The 20,433-nt window shown below is 39.2% G+C and overlaps 1 protein-coding gene across 1 annotated transcript; it reads right to left on the bottom strand.

The window, feature by feature from the left end:
• Positions 1-705: 705 nt before the first annotated feature.
• On the bottom strand, positions 706-19,838 carry LOC141427582 (cathepsin K-like; the record flags this gene model as incomplete). The annotated part of the gene is given in 12 exon segments (XM_074087163.1): positions 706-1,848; positions 3,397-3,581; positions 6,692-6,797; positions 7,967-8,093; positions 9,053-9,279; positions 12,323-12,403; positions 12,952-13,054; positions 15,832-15,947; positions 16,922-17,045; positions 17,582-17,693; positions 19,271-19,373; positions 19,739-19,838. Coding segments are annotated over 12 exon segments (1,565 nt in total), but the record flags the coding sequence as incomplete, so codon positions are not given.
• Between the last annotated feature and the right edge of the window lie 595 nt (positions 19,839-20,433).

Genomic DNA, 20,433 nt, shown 5'->3' with positions numbered 1-20,433 from the left:
GCCTAAATGTCATCCAGATGCTTTATTATGTAACGCTCTTGGAATCACAACTGTTTTCGCCGTTTCTTTCTGTCTTACGGTATAATATGAAGCTAGAAAGAGAATTAAAATGTGAGCACGAACATCAGCGCGTGACAATACGATCTCTGATTTAATTTTTACCTCTTATCGTCGTACTCTACCAATATCACAGAATAAAGCCGAAAAAAAACCGGGCTATTATAGCTGGCTAGTATTAAAACAGTATTTATAGTTCGTTTTTTTTGCATTAGAAAAAGAGTAAACAACCTTGACGAGTCTTTTTATTGAAAAATGTAAAAAACCAGTAACTATTACTTATAATACCTACCAAAGGCATGTCAATATCTTTGCTAATTGTTGCATATTTGCTACGACTTATTTTTTTTTTTTTTTTTTTTTTTTTGTTTCGATGACAAGTGAGTGCATAATAATAATAGTTGTAAAATTAATTATATATATCTACGTACCTAATACATTTATTTTATGTTTTTAAAGTCACACGATAAATTAGTTTTATAGTTTACATCGTTTGCCATCCAGTCGAATAAAAAAAAACCGAAGTGTAAGCTAAGTTGACAGAACGACAAACGAACGGAATGACGAAACTGTAAGGGTTCTTCATAGGACCATGGAACCCTAAAAATGCACTCCTGCCTATTTAAGGACATCAATAAAACAACCCAGTGTCTGCACGTGGATTTTATTTAAGTATAATATATAATAAACAATAACTACATCTACTTATAATATTTGTACCGTTTTCGCGCTTGCAAATTGTGTTCCATTATCCATTTCCAAATTTCGCATGAGGTTTTAGGCCGCTTGTAACGTCTTTTGTTTCCACCGTACAACGAGCCGTCTCTTTCCTGGGCTTGCAGTGTTGTATGGCTCATAATGAACGTGTGTACATGCACCGGACCCTTGTCCGGCGACCAAATTTCGCAGAATGCATCGCTGCGTTCCCGCAGGGCGACAGACACAGGCCCTAAGTATACCACGAAGTGCAAAACTCAAACTTCGTATGTTGCCGTCTCGCTGACGCTTACGTCATTTAATGCGCGAGTGAAAGGCACGATACGATACGAACTTCGATTTGCGAGTATCATAGAAGCCCCTCTGGTCCGGCGTAAGTAAGTATCAATGTCAGAGTATTTGTATAGACGCTACCGGAGACATCACCCGTTTTCTGTTAAATAGAGACGGCATTCGAAGCCAACATCTATCCGGTAACAAGTATATGTCGAAAATACAAACTGAGACATGGATGCACAGAAAAACCAGAAAAAGAGACCAGCGCTGGGAATCGAACCCAGGTCCTCAGCAATCCGTGCTGCGTGCTATAACCCCTACACCACCGCTGGACAGGAATCTAGACACGAATTTTTCCTATGCATACATATCTCAGGTTGCTTATTTCTACTACGCTACTTATGCAGCAGCACTAGCGACATCTACAATGTTCCGCTCTCATCGAGAGACGTCACACTCTTTCGGAACCAACCGCTCACCCAGACAAGAGATGTCGCTACTAAGCAAAAGTAACAAATTTGGAGTTGAAATAAAAAATACAAAAAGACTCCAAAAAACCAATCACAACAAGTATATGCTTTTACGAACGGACGTATACAAGCGGCCTTAGACTGCGTTTAAACAATAGGGTACACTGGCTCATCCAGCGTGAAGCAGTTGTTGTCAAGCGCAGACAGCAGGATGTATCCCGCTTGTCCCCAGTCTTGGCCGTGAGAGTTCTTAATGATCCAGTACGGAGTACCATCGCGGACGCCATAACCAACCGCCGTCACGCCGTGGTTTATGTAGCCGTCGTTACTGAAAAAAAAAAACAGTATTTTAGGCCAGGTCATCCGTCCATCTGGTTGGTGAACGTCCTACGCTTGCCGATCTGCGGTCTCCATTCGAGGACTTTTTGGCCCCAACGGCCATCTGTTCTCCGCAGGCCGCTTCCAACTGAAGCAAATGGAGGTCTATGGGGGAGATGATGAGGATGACTAAGAGTGAGTGGCGTGTAGCTCAGGTAGCGCCAGTAGCTCCACCAGTAGGGTAGGTAACACTAGCGCTGCCTACCCCCATGGCAACACTAGCGCTGCCTACCCTCATGTCAACACTAGTGCTGCCTACCCCCATGGCAACACTAGAGCTACCTGTCCTCATGGCAACACTAGCGCTGCCTGCCCTCATGGCAACACTAGCGCTGCCTACCCTCATGGCAACACTAGAGCTACCTGTCCTCATGGCAACACTAGCGCTGCCTGCCCTCATGGGAACACTAGAGCTACCTGTCCTCATGGCAACACTAGCACTGCCTGCCCTCATGGCAACACTAGAGCTACCTGTCCTCATGGCAACACTAGCGCTGCCTGCCCTCATGGCAACACTAGAGCTACCTGTCCTCATGGCAACACTAGAGCTACCTGTCCTCATGGCAACACTAGCGCTACCTGTCCTCATGGCAACACTAGTGCTAACTTAAGTTTCTTGCGGCGCATTCTTCTTGGCAATGATGGTCTTTCCGAAAGCGCTGGTAGTTTAAAAAAATGTCATGTAAAAGTGCCCATTGCGGCCTATTTACTGAATAAATCATTTGAATTTGAATTTGAATTTGAATAACTATCCTCATGGCAACACTATAGCGTTGCCTGCCCTCATGGCAACACTAGCGCTACCTGTCCTCATGGCAACACTAGCGCTGCCTGCCCTCATGGCAACACTAGAGCTACCTGTCCTCATGGCAACACTAGCGCTGCCTGCCCTCATGGCAACACTAGCACTGCCCATCCACATGGCAACACTAGCGCTGCCCATCCACATGGCAACACTAGCACTGCCCATCCACATGGCAACACTAGCGCTGCCTGCCACATGGCAACACTAAACCTGCCCTCCATGGCAACACTAGCACTGCCCATCCACATGGCAACACTAGCGCTGCCTGCCCTCATGGCAACACTAGACCTACCTTCTCCATGGCAACACTAGCACTGCCCATCCACATGGCAACACTAGCGCTGCCTGCCCTCATGGCAACACTAGACCTACCTTCTCCATGGCAACACTAGCACTGCCCACCCTCGTGGCAACACTAGCACTGCCTGCCCTCGTGGCAACACTAGCACTGCCTACCCTCGTGGCAACACTAGCACTGCCATCCACATGGCAACACTAGCGCTGCCTGCTTTATGGCAGCACTAGCGCTGCTACCTCATGGCAGAGTGCTAGTATTGCCTACTCCGTTGCTGTTGCTGACGGATGAAAGCGCGAGAGTTGCGGGCAACCTTGTATACAAGTGGCAAGATCTCATTGATTGCAGCGTTCAAAACCGGACTTCTTCCAGCTGATGACGATAAAAAAAGTTTTTACCATATGGGGTCGTAGAAAATGCCGCTGGCGTAGAACGCCATCTTCCGGCTGAAGTGTATGGAGACTGCGGTCGGGCCGTACTTGTACAGCGCCACTCGCAGCGCTTCAGGGTTGCGCTTTGTAACGACGGAGTATCCACGCACGGAGAACACCGTGGTCATGTTGTCCATGTGACAAAGACCGTCCTGGTAAAAATATCAGCAACGATCAGAGACGAAAAAGAAGTAGAAGTGTTTTGGGTGCTCTGAACATAATTCAAAACCACTTCAAGGCACAAGGCTGGCAGAAAATATTGGCATAGTCACGGGCGATGATGTCTGTGGGTATAATTTATTGAATAGGGCGTTACCTACTTTGCGAAGGGCCATATCAATAAACTAAAACATTAGGTAATTTACTCACCCGCGCGCGACCTACATGTGTATATTTTGAACAGCTTTTTAGGCTTAGGTCACGGGTGAGTAAAGTAATTGTTTTAGTTCATTGATATTGGACAGATATTTTTTCTTTTGTCAGTGAAAAAAATACGACGATGTTCTAAGTTCGGTGCTATAAAGTGTCAAACGGTGTTACGTCACACGGGACTTTAACAGGCAATAGATAGATAGATAGATAGATAGATTTATTTATTACCTAATGAAAAAATACATTATAAATACATGTCAGGTAATTATAAGAAATTCACAAAAGGATCGTCACATTGTATACAAAATAATAATAATAGTAATCCTGGGTAAACATGATCAAAAAGTTAAAATTAGGTACAATGTCAAGACGATAAAATTAAATATAAATAAAAATAAATAAAAAATAAAAATTAGTCCACAACAACAGGGCAAAATATGTCAATACTTAATTAAAACAATAAAAATTACAGTCACAGAATGTGGAATGTCAAATTACAATTAAATACACTTAAAAGAAAAATAACAATTAAAATATAAACAAATAGGTACTTAATGGTACAGACAAAATAATCATCAGTCAATTATTTAAATTTCATTTCACTGTAGGGTAAACCCTCCAGTGAATGAACCCCCCAGTGAATGAACAAAATCACGTTTTTTGCCTAAAATAAGCAATATAGCCATTTCCACCAACTGTCGTATTTTTTTTTCTTACCGGCAACTCGATTTCCTATGCAATGGCAACAATCGGTAAATTTATTTTCGACCAATTTCAACATGGCAGGCGTTTGAAGTTCACGTATTTCTGCTTTTGAAGTTTTGTATGGAAAAATTAGATCCCAAATAAGAACAGTGCATGTTTGGAGTAACATTTGAACTGCTTATTTCATGTATACCACTATAAAGTTTAGCTATTGGTTAGATTAAGAGTTAAATCTTCTATAATTGTACTCTTTAGTGGCTTATTTTGCGGTTAAGTTGATATTTTTAGGTGTTCCATTACTGGCTTATCAAATGTTCTAAAACCAGTAAATGAACAGTCTGTTCATTTACTGGTGTCGGCTCAATATAGTTTTTTTCCTAAAATTAAATGTTAACGTAATCGTATTAAGGTTGTGTTTTCAGATTCTGCATAGAAAACGATTCTGTTTCTTTGAACTAGTATTGGGACACTACGTGTTCATTCATAGGAATAAATCTAGTAAATGGACTATAGAAATTTGGCTTTGTTCATTTACTAGATACCTACTAACCCTATGTATGAACAACGTAGGTAACGATGGACGTGATCGAAATGCACGATAGTTTTACTTCCTAAATTGGACTTGTTAATAATATTAGATTGTACAACAAGAGCATAAAACAAGCCATTTTACCCAAGACGTTCATATAGTCACCCGAGCCGGTACAGCGAGGGTGGATAGACACGTCGAGGAGAAAATGGGGATTGCGAGGAAGGAAATAGGAACAGTTAAAACAATTGTTCAGTTAGTGTGTACCTTTTATTTGTCATGAATTACTATATAATTATATATTTTTTTGTTTTATTGATTTATTTTGATCGATTTTTATTTTTATATAAATTAAAAATGATTAAAAAATTATGTAGATTTTGCTTGTAGTAAGTTGCTTATTGTTATTAGCCACAATCTATAATTAAAAATTGGGTTGTTAAGATTTTTTTGTCCCAATGATGATACTTTTAACTAATTAGAGACTGATTACAGACTGATTAGAATACGAGTATCAATAGAGTTTAATGTTTGTTATTTATTAAGTTTTATTATAAAGCTCGGATTATCGTCACTGAAAAATCTCGTACTTATCTAAAATCAATATGTCAACAAAATTGAACCTTGATATAACGTCTATAAAGTTCACTCGGAAAAATTATCTATTTTGAGCTACGAGTTTTTAAAAAAAGTAAATTAATCAAGATATTAAGGTGCTTAATTTGTACCTACTTTAATAGAATTATATATGTTTTTTGTAATACAGAAACATAATTGGAATACTGAAGGTGCTGTACCTACCTCAAGATTTTATATAATAATAACTGAAGAAGAAGACTTCGTTTTATGTTAAAAATGCTTTTCTAAATGTTGATTAAAACTATCTAAAAATGTTCATTCACTGGGTTTTACTCTGTTCATTCATTAACTTTTTCGTTCATTTACTAGGTTTTTGGGTACTTTTTTATAAATTCTTCCATAACTCAAAAACTATACACGTAATAAAAAATCGCAGAAATTAAATTCTTGTTTATTAAATAACGATTGATTAAATTACATAAACCCATTACAATTATTAATAAGTACAGAGTAGTGATTTTTCAAAGTAGAAAAGTTTCTTAAGTGTTCATTCACTGGAGGTTTTACCCTACTCATTTACTGAGTACAGTGATTTGTCCAAAAGAAGTTTCTGAGTCTAATAATCTCTTCGTAATTTTTGGTTCAATTGAGAATAGAAAAAATACTCGTCCATTATTTTTCGATAGTCTAAACTAACGGACTATTTAGAATCTTCTAGAAAACTAGACCATTAAGTCTATACATAAATATTATAACAATGAATCCTTATTTTTCTCTTGGTCACGCATTTACTTTACTATGCATGTCTACTTTTTTAAATCTTATATTTTAAAGTGGCGTTAGTACATCATGTGACTATGTCAGCCTCATGGGGAACCTCAGATACATGTTACACTCTCCCTTGTACTGAAACCTAGTCTCTGGATGCAAAGGCCTGTAATTTACCTGTAAATCAGCATCGCTTCTTTTGAAAGTGGTTGATTCAGAATCAAATTTACCATTCCCATTCAACAAGCCCTTAGCATCCAGATACTTACATGTCTACTTCAAGTGTGTTAGTTCGAACCACTTCTGTACCTGCTCTAAGTAGGGTCCATATTCCTCGTCCAGAGATATGCCGTGCTTAGTGAGATACATGAACGCCATTTGCATGTCCCCACCGTGGCATCCACGGTTGCCGAACCTAAAAAATGATGGTTTAAAAAACTAAAAACATGTTTAATGGTAAACCAAATGGTGACTTCTCCAGCCTCAGATACTGGATAGTGAAGGGTCCACGGAAAGACCATGTTTTGTCACCAGCAGCTTTTTGAGTTGTAGCGGAAAGTTAGTTATCACGAACACTATTTGTTCGTAGTCAGAACTACATATAATTGTAAAGTGTCGTCCCAATAGGACCAATACCACTATAAGATCCCTTTTAGGGACAAGTTCGCCTTTGTACTCTTTGGTTTTGTTGTTTTCTTTTTGTATTATTTTTGTGTTTTATGTACAATAAACTATTTACATACATATACCTACATACATAAGAAGTGGGTGAAAATTAAATTCAATGTTTGCGTTACATTATATACAGAAAGTACCTACCATTATATAACACTTACTATTAAGACCATGTGCAAGACCACTTAAAATGTAGACGACGTGAGTATAACATGTTTAGACGAATTGCATATTAGACGAAATGATACTAATCCCGCGGTTACAGCCATATAGCCCTTTCGTTCTGAGACTTGTACCCAGCAGTGGTATATTCTGGGATAAACTGAATTTAAAATGCCTTCAGATTTCAACCGTCATGGTCGTCGGTCGTGATCCTCTTCTCACTGTTCCAAATCACTTGCAATGCACTTCAATCCTTCTATGGAACTCTCTTCCCCTAGATGTGAGGAAAGCTAAAATCTCTTCCTATTTTCTAAAATCTCGTCAAGGCTCACTTTTTGACACTGCCTTCTTAACTCTGTCCTCAGTTCAGTCTTTCTGTGTTTATTTATTTTAAGTATTTCCTAATTTCTTATCCTTTTCTCCCATTACGGCCTTTTGGACAATTTATATTGCTATTTTATGTTAGTAGTATAATGTTGGTATGCATTGTATGTATTTATATAATTATATCATTTGTATTTGTTTTAATATTATTAATTTTTTGTTTGTTCTTGTTTTCTGTTTCTGTTTCCGCCCTATTTCTGTTTGACATAAGTTCTTGTACCCAAATGGTTGTCTGGAAGAGATCGCTTTTAAGCGACAAGACCGCCTATTGTCTACCCTGAATCTGAGTGATTATATTATAAGTTTTTTGTACTGATTTATGGTGTGCAATAAAGAATATTTGTATTGTATTGGTAATCTTACCCCCAAGCGCAGTCCACGAGAGCTTGCTCGCTGAGGTCCAGGATCCTGCCTCCATTGCTTCTCGCCAGCGCGCCCTCCACTGCCGCCGTTGAAGAAAACGCCCAACAGGAGCCGCATTGAGCTTGATCTGTCGCAATCGTATTTTAACCCATCCGCAGTCCTAATAATGCTGTAGGTGTCCATGGGCGGCGGTGATCACTTACCATCAGGTGACCCGCATGCTCGTTTGCCAGCTATTTGATAAAAAAATGAAAAAATCCGGTGCAGTACTACCATATGTCAGGGATTTTGGCAAGATGTCAAAAACGCGGCCTGAATACGAATAATACTATACTATTTAACCCCCGACGCAGAAAGAGGGGTGTTATTTAACTAGCTTATAATGTGTCCCACTGCAGGGCAAAAGCCTCCCCTTTCATTTTCAATAATAAATTACTTCAAAGAATTTAAAACAATTATGATATGATATGATATGCAGGTGGTTAGGACCTTGTGCAAGGTCCGCCCAGATTGCCACCACCATCTTGCTCGCTAATCCTGCCGTGAAGCAGCAGTGCTTGCACTGTTGTGTTTCGGTGTGGAGAGTAAGACAGCCGGTGAATTAACTGGCACTTGAGGTATCCATCTTAGGCCTCTAGGTTGGCAACGCATCTGCAATCCCCTCTGGTGTTGCAGATGTCTATGGGCGGTGGTGATCTCTTACCATCAGGAGACCCACTTGCTCGTTTGCCATCCAGTCAAATAAAAAAATAAAAAATGAAATAATTAGTAACATAAGTAAAAAAATTACATAAACATTTAATAAAATTTGAAATGGTTTCTTTAATATATTTTTTAAATAAACGCATTATTTTAATGGTACAATTGAAGTAAAATACTACATTGAATACTACATAATACTAAAAATAACAGAACACAATTTAACAAAATAATATTAATTAATGGCAATTTTCAGCTCAATTGTCAGGTGCGGGCCCAGCAGTAGGACATATGTGAAAAGTGGGACACTTGAAAATAATGGGGTACGTAACAAAGTACAACAGGAAAGAATAAAGATAAAAAGTCTCAGGTGGGATGTTAACTTACTTTTTATAGCAGATATGTACCCTTCCACTCTCATGTCATAGTTCTCCGGCAATTCATCAGCCAGCTCAGCCACCTCTTCATCAGAGTGGGGGAACGGGTGGGTGCCGACGGCAGGGCCTTGTCGTCGAAGACCAGTGAAGCTAGACAGTTCGTCTTCAGTCAAGTCTGCGAAGTGGTTCAGTTCTAGTTTGTAGCCGAGGTTTTGTCTGTTGTGGTGGGCAACCATTCTGTGAGAAGGAAAAGGGTTGGAAATCATATCATAAGTCCTCTATAATGCGTTCAAAAACCGTTGGAAATGACCAGCATTAAACAACCGATTTTACTATGACAATTTTCTCGTCTGTGGTAGTAGGTAACAGCAGGGGGCCTACCATGATCTTTTCATAAACGATCCAAACGCGGAGCAGTTCAATTTAGGCACCTAAACTGAATCGTCGTAAGTGGTACCACGATGTTTATTTCTCAGAGCTGAGTCTCAATGGTTTACAAGTGAATGAAAGACCGATATTGTCTCTGGTCCGAAACTGAAACGCTAAGTCGCAAAAGGGATGCCGCTATATGCAAACCAAATATTGTATACTAAAACCTTTCGCTAAATTTGACACTGAAGCGATTCAATTCCCACTCAAGTTAAGCGTCATGGTACGAAAACCCCTTGAAGTGAGTGAATGAAAATGTCTGTATCGCTGTCGCTGAACCGTGCTTGAACTGAATCGCAAAAGTAACGTCGTGGTACGAAATAGCGATGCAGTTCAGTTTAGAGCCTAAACTGTTGTATTAAGAGAGCGTGGTAGGCCCCCAGTAACGTAATGTTCATTACATTATCATATAGTACTGTAATGAGTTTCAAATTTGGAACAGTTGTAAAAATCACAACAATTTAAATGGGCCTCTATTCTGGTATCCATAGATACAACATTTTCTCGATACGAAATGTGACTGGTATATTTTTAAATATAAATCGAACGACAATTTCATCTCGAGCTACCTAAGCGAGCTACATAAGAATAAGGACTTCACTGATTTGTGTCTTAAAAAAAAAAAAAACATTCGTGACAGAATTTTGTCTTGCCGCCGTTACTGTTGTCATTTTGAACAAAATGTTTTAGACTATCGCGTTCATTACTAATTTTATGTGTTAAATTCGGGTAGCTAGATCGTTTTGTCATCCCCGAAAACCCCTACATACCAAATTTCTTCGAAATCGTTGGAGACGTTTCCGAGATCCCCGAAATATATTTATATACACAAGAATTGCTCGTTTAAAGATATTACATAGATAGATATATAATATATTAAGTTTAATTTTTTTTTATTCGACTGGATGGCAAACGAGCAAGTGGGTCTCCTGTAAGAGATCACCACCGCCCATAAACATCTGCAACGCCAGGGGTATTGCAGATGTGTTGCCAACCTAGAGGCCTAAGATGGAATACCTCAGGTGCCAGTAATTTCACCGGCTGTCTTACTCTCCACGTCGAGCGAGATGGTGGTAGCAATCCGGGCGGACCTTGCACAAGGTCCTACCACCTGCAAACCACAACACACTGGTACTGGTTGTTACTGGTAGAACAAGTCAGTAATGCAATGCAGCCTGCATTCTGCGGGTCATTTGTCATCGGTTTCTGAACCTATCTTAGAGTACTTATAATGTGTGTAGATAAAATATTGTATGCAACTGTACGTAATTTTCCTCGTTTCATAAAACCACACTCGTGTTTTACGGACCCCTATTACGCAACAGTTGCGTAAACTACTATTATTAATAGCTATATTAAATTTGGGCTATAACTAGCATACAAAATCTACTACCCGTTTAGAAACGTGGTTTACTGCTGAGGAAAATCCAAGAAGAAACTCAACAAGTAGGTATAGGGACATAATATTATAATTTTCAAAACAAATTTACGATTTTACTAAATATGGCTCAAGGCCCCGCGAGAGCTAGACCTTTGCTAGTCTAATACATACTTATGTATATTTATTAAAAGCTGAAAGTTACTCTGAGTACGAGTATGTCGCAATACAGGGGCACAAACATTCCTCGGCCATGAAGTTGAGACCATGGTAGCTCCTTCTTGACAGATAACAGGTAGAAAACGTGACTAAAATTTCATCTGAAATTCGTGAAGATATAAAACTAAGTTTTTATGGTATTTTATTAGCAAAAGTATTACAAATCACGTCGTCCATTGCCAGAAACTTTGTACGTCCCAACTGCTTGGTACACTCCCTTCAACTATGTTTGAATAGACGCATGATGAGAAATATTGGCAAAGCTTATATAACTTGGCTGGTTCCTAGTAAATACAAACTGAAATATAGATGCACAGAAAAACCAGAAAAATAAGACCATCACTGGGAATCGAACCCAGGTCCTCGGTATTCCGTACCGCGTGCTATACCGCTACACCACTGATGGTCAACGGTACAGACACGAATTTCCCCTATGCACCTCATATCTCAGCTTGTTTGTTTCTTATTTTAGCCACTTAAGCAGTGACGCTAGCGACATCTATACCGTAGCCCTCATCGAGAAACTTTTTTTCGGCACTCCATTGGAACTAACCGCTCACCCGGACAAGAGATGTCGTTATGACCGTAAAAGTAAAATTTGGAATTGAAATAAAAAATACAAAAAGATTCCAAGAAAACCAATCTTAATTGGTTCCTAGTAGTTACGCAACTGTATAATGTATCGACCGGAATCCGAAAATTCGGCGAAGAACTAAATAAAGTTATTAGTAGCCTAGGTTATTAGTACTTATTAGATAGCCCGAAGGATATGAAAGTTGAATTGGCTATGCGCGGAGTCGAGTACTGCCTTTTCGCAACGTCACGTTTGGCAACCTGCTTCATTTCGCAAACTCTAAAACTGTAAATATTTCAGGATTTATTTCAGGGCCATCGTGTATAACCCTTTAGGTTAGGTTAGGTTGTTGGGAGATGAAAAGTTGCGAAATGAAACAGGTTGCCAAACGTTATTCGCCGAAACATTAGTAAACCGCGCGGAGTACATCGTTCGAAGATCTCTTGGCGACCACAAACCGGAAGACGAGGCGTTGTCAGGCCTCCCACTAGTGGACTGACCATATCGCGATCTATTCTGTGGTTACGGGTGGATACAAGTCGCGAGTTGTCGTTCATTTTGACGGTTTAAGAGGCTTTGGTTCAATAATAGAGGACTTTTCCGTCTGATGATGATAATAATGATAATGTATGGTATAAGAAACCAGGCTTTGTATTTTATTTGGACAGATTATTACTCACTCCCAATTTTGTTGGAAAATATTTTTTCTCATTTCGTGCTCGTGTTCGCTGCTGTATTTTTTGCTGTGATGCTTCACGTAACTGGAAGAAAACACAAATCCATTAAAGATAACCTAAGGTTTAATCAACGAAAAGTTGGAAAACCCCCGACTTTGTCACTTCAAAGTTCAATATCTCGATAACGGCTGAACCGATTTTGATAAAACATGTCTAAGAACCATCGCTAGAAAACCTGCTATCAAATAAAAAACCGCATTCAAATCGGTCCACCCGTTTAAGAACTACGGTGCCACAGACAGACAGATACACACACATACACACATATAGGTCAAACTTATAACACCCCTCTTTTTGCGTCGGGGTACAGATACACAACTAACTATCATGTTTACAAATAAATCACTTTGACTTTGACTTTATATTTATTAATAAAGCAAATTATGAACAGATGCCAATGCTTGACGACAAGACGGTAGTGCTTAAAAAAAGACAAACACCAACAAAAAAAAAGAGCAACAATCAAAACAGGGTTTTCTTTAAAATTATATCATTTTAAGACTTTAGGCTAAAATACGAGTTGAAATCGAAAGTGTTCAAAAGGTTTATGAAACAATACGATGCCAATTTACCTGTGAAAGGCTAAGTCAACGTCGGAGTCTTTGCTTGGATGCAGATGGTTCACATCCGTGCGGAAGTCATCACCCAGAATAACGCTGGCATCGTCACAATCTTCTGTAAAGGTAAGATAAAAAATTGTGGCACTGTGGCACTGTGTGGCAAAAGGAACAGGCTCAGCTTATGCTGCGCTTGCTCAGAAGCTGCCAGCGCTGGTTTTCAGCCTGCTCCCCCCCCCCGTTGACTCAGGCTAGCAGTTGTTATTGTTATAATCTCATGCCTAAACATATTGTATTGTACTGTAATAGTAGCTTCCACTGTTTGACTCTCAAAATAAATAAATAAATATTACGGGACAATTCACACCAATTGACCTAGTCCCAAAGTAAGCTTAGCAAAGCTTGTGTTATGGGTACTAAGCAACGGATAAATATAATTATATAGATAGAATACAAAGTTAAATACATATTAAACACCCAAGACCCGAGAACAAACATTCGTATTTTTCATACAAATATCTGCCCCGACACGGGAATCGAACCCGGGACCTCAAGCTTCGTAGTCAGGCTCTCTAACCACTAGGCCATCTGGTCGTCAAAATCACTCTTTGTTGGACTCTGATTCTTCCTCTCATCCACTCAAAGGTCGACTGGTAGAGATTCCATAAAGGGATAAGTCCGCTTTTGTACAAAGTATCTCTGAGTTTGCCAATTGTATTTTGTTTCTTTTCTTTTGTACAATAAAGAGTTAACATACATATCTTAATATAAGTATTACCGTAAACTGCTTCAACTTTGCCCTCGGGCCCCAACATTGCCTGACTCGATTTAGAGTCGATAACTAAGCACCCTTTAGGTTTTAAAACTTTTATCCCCTCGTAATAATAATTCCCGTGTAGATAAAAGTTTAAAACCTATAAGAGTGCTAAGTTATCGACTCTAAATCAACTCAGGCAATGTTGGGGCCAGAGGGCAAAGTTGAAGCAGTTTACGGTACGCGTCAGCTACCGTAGGCCCTAAGATTGAGAGGTCATGGGCTGGAACTGCCACGAGGGTCCAGTTGATAACAACAGAGTAAATGAATGGGAATGGTACTCAAAATGTACGCGACTAACGGTAAGTTAATATGGGGTTTGATAATCTAGAACGTTTTGAACGGATAATCTAGATACACGGCTAGGGTTGCCAACTTTTTTTTACAAGAAATAAAGTATATTTAGGCCTGAGAATGAAAATAAACAGTATTTTAGAAAAATGAACAGTATTATAAAACAATGAGCAGTGTTTTAATGTTTTAAAGACAAATTTTTAGTCCTTCTCCCACAACTCATCAATTTAGCGACAATCAAACTAAAATTAAATAAATAAGGAGCTATTTTTTTTAGTAAATTTACATTGACAGATTCGTCCTGAAACGCCACTACTGTGATTAGGTAAGCTGCACTGACTTAGCGTGTGCTTAGTGTTAGGCATTTTGATGACTGAAAACAGTATTTTGTATACTTTATTTTTGTTCAACAGTAAAAAGTATAATGTTGTGAAAAACATTATAATACTGTTTTTAACAGTATAGCTGGCAACCCTACACACGGCAGCGAGGCCAGCCGAGTTCAAAGAAACAGGAACTGGCGACACAGCCGTGTGTATATTTACACCAGGGATCTTCAAACTTTTTGACTCAAGGGCCACACTGCACTTAATGTACGGGCCAAGACTTTAAGTGCTCATGGGGAACATTAGTTAAGTAGACTTAGGGGCTGTTTCACCATCCATTGATTAGTGTTAACTGACGGTTAAATGTGATGCCGTCTCCGTCTATTCGAACAAAACAAATAGAGACGGCATCACATTTAACCGTCGGTTAACACTAATCAATGGATGGTGTAACAGCCCCTTAGTCTTCAGGGGGTACCTAGGTACGAGTAACGCATAAGGAACGCACTTGGTGTTGACCAATTACCGTCAGTGGCGGGTCTTATAATTACTAGTTACTTGTAGCTTTATAAAATCGGACCCTGTCGCGGGCCGGACCGTGGGCTCTCCCGCTTTCTTTCCGCGGGCCGGACTTGGCCCGCGGGCCGTAGCTTGGCGACCCCTGATTTACACGAACCATTTCGAGCTACTTTTGACCCTCTTACAACTCGAAACTTGGTTAATCTACAATTTACCACATTTATTCAAGCCCCTTAGCTTGTCTAAAATCTAAAATTTAATGAATGTATGTAACTCAAATAGCTAGATGGCATTTTTATGTTATGACTGACCCATTGACTTAGTGATCAAAAACCTAACCCACTTCCAGATGACCCAGAAACTTGATATTTGGCGTCGAGGAAAAAAATATTAGGCGTATGCCAAGGGCAAAATCCGATAACTAAAAAAATTACAATCTCAATTCTTTGGCTGCGAAGTCAACAACGACGCATATTTTTAATATTGAACTTGGCTCTCAGTTTATAAATTGGTTTATCTACACCCATATAGTAAATCCTCAATTATAGGTCCAAAAACCATAGGTAATGACCAGCATTACGACATTGGATTCGTAATCCAAATAATAAATAATAAATAAATCCAAAAAATAATAAAAAGCAGCAGGTCGTCGCGGGCGCAGCATATACTGTAGTCTTTGGGCGCAGCTCGTGGGGCAGATATACCTACCTAGTTCTAGTTAATGCAGGTCATTCTCAATGGTTCTTGAACACATGATAGAGGATTTAATATATGGATATAGATAAAATATTGTATGCAACTGTACGTATTAGGCCTTAAAACACTCATGTGACCCTATTATGAAACTTTCATAAACCCACGCTCGTGTTTTAAGGACCCCTATTACGATACAGTTGCATAAAATACTATTCATGGGATATCTTTAACAAAAACGTATGTTACCAATTAATTTTACATCCAAGTCTTCTTCTTCTACGGTTGAGTTGTAGCTGTAGTAGTTTGTGATGACGTGTGTAGACAGAGAGGCTTTCTTGGTAAAGAATAGTTTCCTTACTTGCCTGCAATTACATGATACAAATGAAAAATTACTAAATTAAACGGTTCAATTCACGATTATAAATCCCGGAACGGTCCGACAAGTTTCGGAAAATTGAACCGCCGAAAAAACTAAAAAGCAAAAAATAATACCTTTTTTTGTTTGGCCTTAATCTAGGTACCAGTTTAAAGTCGGTGCCTCAGCACGAGCCAGGAGGAGTGGACCTATAGTCGTCTACTTGATGGGCTTCTATCACTTCTCCTGGCTCGTGCTGAGGCACCGACTTCAAACTGGTACCTAGATTAAGGTCAAACAAAAAAAGGTATTATTTTTTGCTTTTTAGTTTTTTCGGCGGTTAAATTGTTTTTTTTTTAAGTTTTTATTTTATACTTTTTCCCACCCTTGGGGTGTTTTTTTCCAAATGTATATAATACCAACTTCAAGGAATACCCTATCTAATAAAAAAAATATATGAAAATCAGACTACTCTGTAAAAAGTTATGCCTGGTCATACAGAACAATCAGCGACTGATCATCCCCTGTTTGCTTACCCTTAGGGTAGAAATATTTTTTCCAAATTTAAATAAGACCACTCTCGGGGTATACGCTTTTCAATAAAAAAAGCCATCAGTGGTGTAGCGGTATAGCACGCGGTACGGATTACCGAGGACCTGGGTTCGATTCCCAGTGATGGTCTTATTTTTCTGGTTTTTCTGTGCATCTATATTTCAGTAAAAAGTTATGCGTGGTCATACATAAAAAATATATATATACGCGTCGACTTGAGAACCTCCTCCGTTTTTTTCGTCGGTTAATAAGTAATACTAATGATTCAAAACGATGATGATAAGGGGCCCTCCATGAATAACGTCACAGATTTAGGGGGAGGGTTCAGGCGGTTTGTGACATAGATTTATATTGTTCACTGTAAGGAAGGAAACCTCATCAAAATATTAAACAAAAAAAATAACAGTATAATGATTATCGTGCACTTACTGTACTGGAATGTGAAATCCATCATCAATGTAAGTATAAAGAGTCCTTTCTTTCCAGAAATGTTCTTTATAGACGACATTGTGCTGCCACACTTGCACCCATCGCCCTTCGAGTTCCTGTTCGCCTGTGAAATCAACATGAACTTCAACATCTTTATCAGTAAGTAACTATACCATACGCAGGACTTGATGATCATCATTATCATCATCATTGTCAGTCGAAAGACGTCCACTGCTGGACCTCTTTCCGTGGGCCGCCCTTAGCTATCTAGGCACCTCGGGCGACTTATGGGCGAAGAGTATTGAAGACCAAATTAATAGTAATTTTAACTTTTTAGTCTTCACACTCATGCATACCTTTGGCGCCCTTTTAGATGCGATAAGCGACCGGATGACAGGTCGCTTGTTAGATATAGAACCACAGTGAGAGCATCTGGACCGGGTGTATGTAGCTCTAGTACTTCTGGAACGCGCGAGGGTCTACGCGCGATTGCCCTCGCGAGCAAAACGCTCCATCTGGACAGGGTCTTAGTCCCAGGTGCTGAAATATTTATAAGTGAAAATCATGAAAGTTAAAAACATTATAATATATTAATATCTGTGTATTATGCACGAGGTGATGTGGTGAAACAGGTGGTTAGTCAGAAAACTTGTGCCCTACCTGTATATTCGAACTCTTCTGGTTCTGGCAGAGGTTTATGCAGTTCACTTTTCATGGACCATCGCTGACATGTTAACACGTTATGATAGTCCTCAGTGCTAACATGATTCACCTGAAAAACTGAAATCTTAAAATACCGCTGAAAAATCTGAAATTATAAATTTCCTTGTCTATAGTTAGGTACAACCGAGAATACCTACGCAAGTATTTATTTTGTACAAATTTGTGTTTATACCGGGTGGGCCCTGTAACAGGAGCAAACAATTAAACCCCGGGTTCTGCTACTCAAATGGAACTACTTTAATTATGCAACTTTCAAAAAAAATTAAGTAATTTTATCATTAGGCATGTTCATTACAAACAAATTAAATGCTATTTTCAATGTACGGCATCCAATAGCGAAATGACATCGCCTGTCACGTAACAAAATGACGGATTTCGCAATACATTGCTTGTCCAATTAAACTTAAACTAAAATAAAAATCACAATAAAAGTTATTTTCATAAGTTGTAGAACTAAGTTAGCTCAGGATGAAGACCGGAAACTGTGGTTTAATGTTTTGCTCCTGTTAAAGGGCAATTTGCGTTTGAATAAGGTAGGTTAACGTAGTGCTCGTCACTGTCCCAATAGTTGACATCTTTTATCTTATGTCATTAGCAATAGAGATGACAGCAGGGTGTCATCTATTGGGTATTAACGTGTCGGACACTCGGACGTTTACCTTATTTGTAACCGTGCAGTTAATAAAAATAAACAACGCAAACGCAACTAAACCCACAACCAAAACCACATAAATACTTGTATTTAGTTTGCTATTACATAAAATTAAAATATATCGGTGTGGTGAAAAAGGTAGGTTTAATAAATCTACCTAGTCAGTAGAGGCGCAGCAGGACCTATATTTGGCGTGGGAAAGATGATTTTTAGCATATTTTTTTACAAGCAGCAGGTGCTAGGACCTTGTGCAAGGTCCGCCCGGATTGCTACCACCATCTTGCTCGCTAGTCCTGCCGTGAAGCAGCAGTGCTTGCACTGTTGTATTTCGGTATGGAGAGTAAGAAAGCCGGTGAAGTTACTGACATTTAAGGTATCCCATCTAAGGCCTCTAGGTTGGCAACGCATCTGCAATACCCCTGGTTTTGCAGATGTTTATGGGCGGTGGTGATCTCTTACCATCAGGAGACCCACTTGCTCGTTTGCCATCCAGTCGAATAAAAAAAATAGTAGATTGTACAACAAGAGCACAAAACGAGCCATTTTACCCAAGACGTTCATATAGCCACCCGAGCCGGTACGGCGAGGGTAGATAGACACGTCGAGGGGAAAATGGATTTAATGCTCGAGTTTTACACTCTGCTTTTCACTTCGATTGCGAGGAAATGAAATAGCAACAGTGAAAACAATTGTTCACTTACTACGTAGATTTTATTTTTCATGGATTACTATATAATTATATTTTTTTCAGTTTTAGTGATTTATTTTAGTTTTATATAAATAAAAAAATGTATTAAAAAATATAAAGAAACTTCTTTGTTTGTGGCTGTTGACACTTTTACCTTGGTCTTAGACGAAGATTTTATTTTATGCACTAGTGCATAAAAAGTCATTTTATGTCGCCTAGATCCAGCATAAACACCAACTTCACGAGCATGAGAAGTGAAAAAGCTTTTTTATACTAGTATACTCACATTGACTACGTAACCTGGTTCATCATCTGTCTCCCAGTAGTAATACTTCTTTACTTCGCCGCCGTAATAGTCGATGCGCGAGCGGTTGTATGTGTCACTGGACCTACGCAACAATTTTTTACACTACATTTTGACAGGACACAGCAATTTTTCTTTTATACTACTGCCTACTTAATGACTATGTACTTATGTTATGTACTACTATCATGTTTTTTTTTCTAAAATTTTCAAGTCACCGGTTTAGCTTTTGGAATTAAAAAAATTGCAAATCGAAAAATGATATTTGAAAACATGATTCGGATTCAAACCAAAAGAGGTGGGCACCCTGCCATGTTTTACGCGTGACAGCGACACGGCGCGCGTGTTTTCTTTCCATTGCATGTTTTGCCAGGCAACCGCTGTGAAGTCAGCGTCTCGGTCGCGCAATGGACAGAGAACACGATGATTCATCGCCGGGCTAGTGCTTACCATAGTTCCTGAGGCTCGACGATACCGGACTTAAAGTCGATCTTTTCGGCTTTGAAATGAAACTCCGGGGGCCAAGACAGTTCTTCCACGGGCTCGTCTTCTACAATGGAATACATACATTTATTACGAAAGTGAGAGGGAGGGTACGATACGAACTTCGATTTTCTAATTTCGTAGTAGCCCCTCAGGACGCCAAGCGGCCCTTGTGTTAGAGCGAGAAGAGGAGCGGTCGCTCTAGCTAGGCGCGGGATAGCGAAATGTGAGATCTCCTAGTGATGTAACGAATGTAATTTTTTGAACATTCGCGAATGCGAATATTCTGTTTTTCGTTCTGGCGTCAATTGTCTATGGCAGTCTCGTTCGAACAAAGTCGTTCTGTTTGTATTTCGTTCCGAGAATTACCGAGTTTTTATACGAACGCATCGCAAGTAAATAAATAAATAATACCAAATAAAGAAAGAAAGAAAGAAAGAAAAACATTTATTCGTGACATTTTTACAAATAAAGAAAAAAGGAATAAATTTTGTCACGATATGATCCCATCAGGCATTGATGTCAACCTCGCGGCCGACGCTGGTCTCCGTTGGAACCATTTAAGCGTTAAAAGAACACAACAGCAGTGAACTCGACAACTAAAACAATTTTTTACAATACACAAAACTAGTAGATACGTGTTTATATTATAATATCGCGTC

This window comes from Choristoneura fumiferana, chromosome 4, assembly GCF_025370935.1.
Source record: "Choristoneura fumiferana chromosome 4, NRCan_CFum_1, whole genome shotgun sequence".
Lineage (NCBI taxonomy): Eukaryota > Metazoa > Arthropoda > Insecta > Lepidoptera > Tortricidae > Choristoneura > Choristoneura fumiferana.
This window is presented reverse-complemented; position numbering and strand designations above follow the sequence as displayed.